This window comes from Phocoena phocoena, chromosome 3 (genome assembly GCF_963924675.1).
Source record: "Phocoena phocoena chromosome 3, mPhoPho1.1, whole genome shotgun sequence".
NCBI lineage: Eukaryota > Metazoa > Chordata > Mammalia > Artiodactyla > Phocoenidae > Phocoena > Phocoena phocoena.
Genome location: NC_089221.1, coordinates 156,629,976 through 156,638,119, shown reverse-complemented (window position 1 = coordinate 156,638,119; position 8,144 = coordinate 156,629,976). Strand labels below are relative to the sequence as shown.

Below are 8,144 nucleotides of genomic sequence, written 5' to 3'. Positions count from 1 at the left end.
GCTTCCATCATCATATAGCCTTCTCTCCTTCTGACTCTGATTCCTTTTGTGTTCTTCTTATAAGGACCGTTATAGATCCCCCTGGATAATAATCCAGAATAATCGCCCCCTCTCAAAACCCTTCAGCAGATCCTCAGAGTCCCTTTGTCATATGTATAATGTTTACAGGTTTATTACTCAGCCTACCATAACCATTATCTTAAAAGTAATGTTTTAGTGAACATCCTTGAAGAAGTATCCCTACACAGTGTGTGATTATTCCTTGAAGTAGAATCCTAGAAGTATTTAGAAATGCAAGGTCAAAGTAATATACCTTTTACATTTTGATAGATTCTCAACCAAATACCCACTAAGCATTGTACTGTTACTCCCTTAGACTCTTTCATACAAGAATTGGTGGCTGTCCAACCCCTGCTTTCTTACATTTTGGGGTTTAACTGGGATTCTTTTGGAAGAACTTACCTTCTCAGCAGTTCCCTTTTGCACCTCTATAGTCTTGCAGGTAGTTTGGTTCTTTTAATTTTCATAGTCAATGGAAACCCATCTGACAATATATCTTAGAGACCTATCTGAATTCAGTTAGGAGCTCCACCACTCTAACAGTTTTACCTTGGGAAAATTTTGTAACCTTTCTGAACTGTTTCTTTATCTGCAAAATGGTTTAATTATAGTAACTTCCTAATAGAATGTCTGTGAAACTTAAATGGGTTACTGTATACAAAGTTTCTATCATAGTCCCTAACATGTAAGTATTCAATAAACATTAACTAATATTATTTTTATTATTTGCTTTATGTCTCAGAAATTCCTTTTTATTTCTGTTCTACTAATGATATTTTCCCTAGTTTTCCAGCACTGCTCTAAATGTTCTCTGATTTTTTTCCTTTCATTTAATTTGGATTTTGAGTGGGAGGGAGGTAAATGGATGTGTTCAGTTACTCTGACAGATCCCAGGGTGGGATATAAATTCCCTCTTGGCAGGAAATTTGCCCTTTTTTCCATATCACAGCACACGCCATGTGTCTTTGCTCCAAGTGGGTACTCAATAAATATTTGTTTAATAGTTGATGGGTGGTTCCAAAAATAACATAAATAGTTGCTTTGAAATATTTAGAATCCTGAGACATTTTCAGAATGGTTGCTACACATCCCAGTGTCACCTTCTTACCAAGTCTTCCAGAGGAGAAGATGTTCCTGGGTGAACAGGAATGGGTTTCCCATTACAGGAATCAGTGACGTTTAGGGATATAGCTGTGCTCTTCAGCCGGAACAAGTGGTTGCACCTGGACTCTGCCCAGAGAACCTTGTACCGGGAGGTGATGCTGGAGAACTACAGCACCCTGGTCTCGCTGGGTAAGGAGCCTAGCTTGTCATAGAGAGTCTGCCGTGGGAGCACTTTAGAGCTCCCTCTCAGGTTCAGAGTCTGCAGGTTTCTATCCTGTGTGCCCCTGGGAAAGGAAAAACCGGTGTAGAATTGAAAGTGTACCTGTTTGTTGTGATGCCCTTCATGCTGCTGTTCATCCTCTGCCTTCCTCCCGCCCCACCTCCTGATCAGTTCCCTCCTACTCCAATGACTAGAGCCCAGTTTAGATTCTGAAAAACATGTAGGACTCCCATCTTAGAGGGATTCATAGCCAGGGCCCTATATTGTTTCCTCCATCCCCCTAAAGGCCTCAGTCCCCCTCAGGAGTGCTTATGCTGCCTTCTCTGCCCTATAGGCTCCAGTTACTTAGTTCTGGGGTTGCTCTTCATGCCATTTGTTCAAACTCCATTTCCTTACTCATGAGCAGGGATTCCATTTTCAATGCCAAAGTTGATCTGCAAGTTGCAACATGGAGAAGATCCCTGTATGGTGGAAAGAGAAATCCCTCAAGATACCTGCGTAGGTGAGTAAGTGACTGGGGGGTGGGCACAAGTGTCTTTATACATGAACAGGTCATGAGGAGTGCTCTGAAAACTTTCCTGGAAATTCTGAGCCTTATTGAAATGCTCAGGACCCCTTGACAAGGCTCCTTGGTTGTAATGGTTTTCTTTGCATCAAGAAGGTCCTTGTATTCACATCTTCCTTCTCATACCACTCCCTGCATTCTCTTTCCCTTTCCCTTTTTTTGCAGCCTCACTCATGTTCTTCTACTGTCTTTGGCCTCTTGGTCTTCATGGTTTTCTTTCCATCTGTGTTAACACGTGTTCATGTCTGATAGATATTAAATACTTTACACCTTCTGCCATATTTTGAAATTTTTATAATTTTTTTCATTTCTTTTACCACCCACACATTTCAAAGTATTGTCAACATTCCTTTGTCTCTGATTTCTTAACATTTCCCTTTTATTTTCTTGGAGGCTGGGTTGTCATCTCCCACTATTATATTCAATCAGCTGTCATTAACATAACCACTGTAGCCTTTCTAGTCCAGGGGTCAGCAAACTTTTCCTATAAAGGGTCAGATTGTAAATATTTTGGCTTGGGGGCCATAAGGTCTCTGTTGCAACCATTTAACTCTGTGGTTGTAGTGCAAAAGCAGCCAGAGACAGTACTTAGACGAATAGGTGTGGCTGTATTCTGATAGAACTTTACAAAAACAGGTGGCAGCTGAATTTGTTCCAGAGGTCCATAGTTTGCTGACCAGTCTTCTAGCCTAGTCTAATCTAGTTGGTCTTTATCATAAAACTGTAGGTTGTCAGGATTGGAGGATCACTTAAAGATGATCAAATTTATATACTTCTTTTTATATCTGAAGAAACAGAGTATCAGAGATCTTAAAGTACTTTGGTCACAGAGCTAGAAAGCTGAAATCTGATGAAAGAAACCTAAATAGATCCCCAATGTCATTTCTATTCACCATAGGACATAGATTTGCCAATATTTTGCTTCCGTCTTTGTGACTTAACCTTTAATCTATGATTCTTGCTTTTGTTAACATCTTTTTTTCACTCTTCTCTCAACAAATAGTTTTCAACTTTATTAAAATACAGTTTTCTACAAATAAAGAGTTAGTAAGGAGTGCAGTATAACATTCAAGATCATGGTTTGAATTTAGACATTCCAAATTTCACTTTACCACTACTTACAAGTTTTATGAGCTATGGGAAAGTTACCTACCCTCTCTGAGCCTCTCCTCACCCACCTTCCATGCCATCAGCACAGTGATCTTTTTGAAACTCAGGTGTTAATCCTATACCTTAAGGGACTTCATTGTTTCTCTGTTATCCTTGGAGTAAAGTAAGATTCCTTAATGTGACATTAAACCTACTTCATAGCCTGTCTCCATATTCCTTTATGGTCTCATCAATGGCCACTTCCACTTCAGATCGGTGTTCTGGCCATATCTGTGTACTCATTATCATTTGTGTGTTATTCCTTCAGCTTGAGTCACCTCTTCCATCTTATCCACTGGAAGACTACTTATCCTTCAAGATCCATCTGTCTACCTAAAATGCCACTCTTATCTGTAGGTTTTCCTTATCTTTCCTACTTCCCAGTCAGCATTAATTTTCCATCATTTGTGTTCATATATCGCTTTCTACATACCTTGAGCACATTTATTATGGTATCTATCATGATGAATTATAGTTATTGTGTTTATATTTATTAGTATTAGGTATTTTTCTAATAAGATTGTGCATACTTAAGGGAGAGGCCAGGTCTTTGAATTTTGTGCCTCTAGCATCTAATATATTGGCTTTAGTAATATTTTAAAATTTTTTTCAAATTCAATTTTAGTTGAATTGAGTTGCCTCTGTGATTAACTCAGTGCCAGTGAGGCTCAAAGTACTCAGTCCAGCCAGATCATTGCAGCTACATTATTTTTCAGATTCCATTCTGTCCTTCCTCTGATCCAAGCTGTTCAGTTTACCAAATATGATCACTTTTCTCTTATTATTATCTAAGAACTTATGACACCTTCTGTTATCTAGATTTTTCTAAATTCTTCTACTAGTTATTCAGTAACTCTATATTTGTCCTCACTGTGATTAACCAAAATTTTAACGAATTCCAACCTGGATTTCCTTCTTTAGTCAATAAGCCTCCCCTAAATAGGTTTACTTTCTCCACAGATGACTTTGACAGGCCTTCTTTCTGACTCACAGGGTCCTCTTTTCTTTTTCTATTGAAATCCAACCCATCTCTATTGTCCATCTTCCTTCATACAACCATTCTTTACTAATATTGTTGATATTTGTATCTTCATTTTCTGAACCTCAAACCTGAATTATGCAGTTGAGGCTTCTCACATCATGTAGAAATGAACTATTACTGTTTGGCCATTTATTTATTTCATATTATCATTGCTGATTATTCAGTATTTGTTCAATAAATGACTGATTGAGTCTCAGGAGTCCAGTAAGAGAAGAGAGAATCTCTTTTCCTTTTCAAGGTCACCTGACCTTCAGAATAACTTTTGCACCTCATTCCCTGTGCTCGTTCATTTTTTTTTTTAATCTAAGACATTCTAATTGTGTACTTGTCTTGTACACAATAAGGAATTAACAAATCATCATAAGACATATCCACTGCTCTCCTGGAACAAATACTTGAATTATTTTCACAGACTTTATATATATGTTAAGTAATTAAATATTTTGAAAATGTGTTTTGAAATTCTAAGAAAGAGATGGATTATTTAGGCTTAAATAATTGAGTTTCTGTAAGTAAATGAGATTAGAGTAGTAAGGTAAGTTTCTAGATGGGCAGGGAAGGTCATATTGTGGGAAAGGATAAAAAGAGAAAGTACCTTGGTTGATCCTTGAAAATCCAAACTGTTAGGTTTTCCATGGATCATTAAGAAAAATCTATATTTGTATACAGATTTATAGCCTGTATTTCTTGTTCTTATTTAATTTTAATAAAATATATTTTAATACTAAAGCTGGATGGATTTTATTAACATAAATAACCTATTTTACTTAAGTTGTATAGTTTATTTAAGTACATACAATTACCTAATTACAGTGATCTAATTTTAATCTATTTTCAATCATGGATTGATTAAAGTAAGCTAAGAGTTAACTCAGAGTTTCTTAGAATCAGCTCAAACTAAATCTTTTCACTTAGAATCAGATCTGAGCTTGGAGCTTGGGCATACTTCACAACTTCACATCTCTTGTAGACTTTCATTATTCTCAAAAGATTCCTACCTTTACTTCTCTCAAGTGGCAGTGTCTTTACTGTCACTGTTAATTTGTCCACTGTATTCTCCCACACTATTCCTTAACCTATTTACTTCTCCTTCCATTCCATTTTGTTTTTATCCAGATTCAAGTTCATGTTTGAGATCAGATGGTATCAAACCTCTTTTATATGTATCATTGCCAATGTTTTTGTCCCACTGATGCATATTTATCTCTTCCAGCAGAGGAGCCATTAATTCTTCTGACTTATTCCAGGTTTCAAGACATGGCCTGAAATAGAAGCATTGCCTCCTGAACAGGACATTTCTATAGAAGAAACATCTCAGGGAATAATAAAGAAAAAATCCATTAAGTTTGGTCACTTGGATGTCACGTTTGGAGAAACTTTGGAATTTGAGGGCAGGAGACAGCAAGAGCAACAGAAGAAACCTCTCAGGCAAATGATGGCCTCACACAAAAAAACCATCAGTGAAGCTGGAAACCAGACAAGTCTTGAATTAGGGAAAGGCTTATTTATAAATACAGTTCTTGTTAGACAACAAAGTGTTCCTATAGAAAGGATACCCAATATATATTATACTTCTGGGGGAGATTTTAAACAGAATTTTGATCTAATGAGATGTTTCCAGATTTACCCAGGAGAAAAAGCTCATATTTACAGTGAATATGGAAAAAGCTTCAACCAGAGTCTACATCTTACTGAACACCAGAGAATTCATACTGGTGAGAAACCTTACAAATGTAATGAGTGTGGGAAAACCTTCAGCCACAGATCATCCCTTCTTGCCCATCAGAGAATTCATAGTGGAGAGAAACCTTACAAATGTAATGAATGTGAGAAAGCATTTAGCAGTAGTTCAACCCTTATCAAACATCTGAGAGTGCATACTGGAGAGAAACCCTATCAGTGCAAGGAATGTGGTAAAGCCTTTAGCCAGTGTTCAACCCTCACTGTACATCAGAGAATTCACACTGGAGAGAAACTCTATAAAATGTGGAGAATGTGAGAAGGCCTTCAATTGTAGAGCAAAACTTCATAGACATCAAAGAATCCATACAGTTGAGAAACCCTATAAATGTAGTGAATGTGGGAAAAGTTACAGCCAGTTTACATCCCTGGCTGAACATCAGAGGCTTCATACTGGAGAACAACTGTGTAAATGTTTGGAATGTGGGAGAAACTTCACTCGCATCTCAACCCTTATTGAACATCAGCGTATTCATACTGGACAAAAACCATATCACTGTAATGAATGTGGGAAAGCCTTCAACCAGTATTCGTCCTTTAATGAACATCAGAAAATTCATACTGGGGAAAAACTTTACACATGTAGAAAATGTGGGAAAGCCCTTGGTTGCAAATCTAACCTTTATAGGCATCAGAGAATTCATACTGGAGAGAAACCCTATCAGTGTAATCAGTGTGGAAAAGCTTTCAGCCAGTATTCATTCCTAACTGAACATGAGAGAATCCATACTGGAGAGAAACTCTGTAAATGTATGGAATGTGGGAAAGCCTACAGTTACAGATCAAACCTTTGTAGACACAAAAAAGTTCACAATAAAGAAAAACTCTATAAATGGAAGGAATATGGGATCAGAGAATTTCTTAGAGGAGAAAAGCCCTGTGAGGTTTAATTCATCTCTCAAATAATTTAAGATTTCTCATTGGAGAATAATCAGGAGAATAATAAATAGGACACAGACTTCTGATAGATGTCTTTTTTTTTCTTCTTCTAGAGAAAATAGTTACCATTAAGTAATGGTAAAATTAATCAACGAATATTAAGAGCACTGACTTGTCAAATTTTATAAGAACCAGTAAATTCTAAGGTTTCTAAAAACGTAAAAATTTTAAATTCATAGAAAAATGTAAAAGTCCTAAGTTTAAAAAACATGAAAATAATGGAATGTAAGTTTTATTTCCTTTATTAGATTTTATTCACTTTCTAACAGTAAGCTTCAATATGAATTTTCTTTTAAAAATAGTCATTGAGTTATTAATAACGTGAATAAGTATGGAGCCTTATTTTCTAAAATGGCAGACAGATGTAGGACATGCTTTCTTTCATAAAGAGAAGCTAAAAATAGAAAGGAATTCTTTAAATTTAGTTTCACATGGAAATAATCAAGCTCACTTTTTATGAACTGCCTCACCAGCAATTTATACTTATACATATATCCACATAAATGTGTATATATGCATGTGTATATATACACACACAGAATTTTGGATTATATGTATATTCTTCCCAAAAGTCTTTGATGATTAAAAAATGTGGTTTTATTAATTTAGAATTTCGTTTTGAAAATTAAAATTTTGCCCAGTGGTGTCTCTTCCTTTTCCTTATATTATTTCTTATATGATATGATTGCTGAATAGTCTTTAGAAGTTGGAGTAAACTGAAACAAATGGAGAGACTGTCATGCAAATACTCTCTTATAGGTTGCAGAAGGGATATATTTCCAGAATCTGATTATACACCTGGTAGCTCATTAGAGCCAGGAGAGATTTTAATTTAGTTTATTTATAGCCTTTCATTTTACTAATGAAGAAATTGAGCTTATTGAGTAGCGTTAAGACTAGAATCTAGGTGTTCAGTTTTCTGTGGTAATTTTAGGTTCATTTCCAACCTCAAGTCCCTAGAGTCCAAGTCCCAAAGCTATTTGTTTTGTAAACTGGTTAGGCACAACTGCATTAATTTAATCAGTTTTATTTTTATATTTGACAAGTTCCCCCTGACTTTAATCTTAATAATTGACTTAAAATCATGTTTTTCCTTTTTATTATATGTCCCTAATTATACCTGCTGTTTTAGTAACTGTACATAAATCCTGAAACCCAGCTGAGGTACGGATGGTGAAATTGCATTTGGGGGTTTCACATACAAGATTGCCTTTTTGTTTATTTTTGTTTACACATCTTTTAGGACTTCTTTTGTGTAAAGTGATACATGAATATTTTATTATTAAACATTTTAATCATCAGTTAAAACTGGTTATCCAAACATT

General features: G+C 35.8%; 1 protein-coding gene across 1 annotated transcript; it reads left to right on the top strand.

Moving 5' to 3' along the window:
• Positions 1-1,208: 1,208 nt before the first annotated feature.
• Positions 1,209-6,770, top strand: ZNF354C (zinc finger protein 354C). Its single transcript, XM_065873761.1, is given in 4 exon segments — positions 1,209-1,353; positions 1,791-1,886; positions 5,388-6,121; positions 6,123-6,770. Coding segments are annotated over 4 exon segments (1,623 nt in total).
• The last annotated feature ends 1,374 nt before the right edge of the window (positions 6,771-8,144 follow it).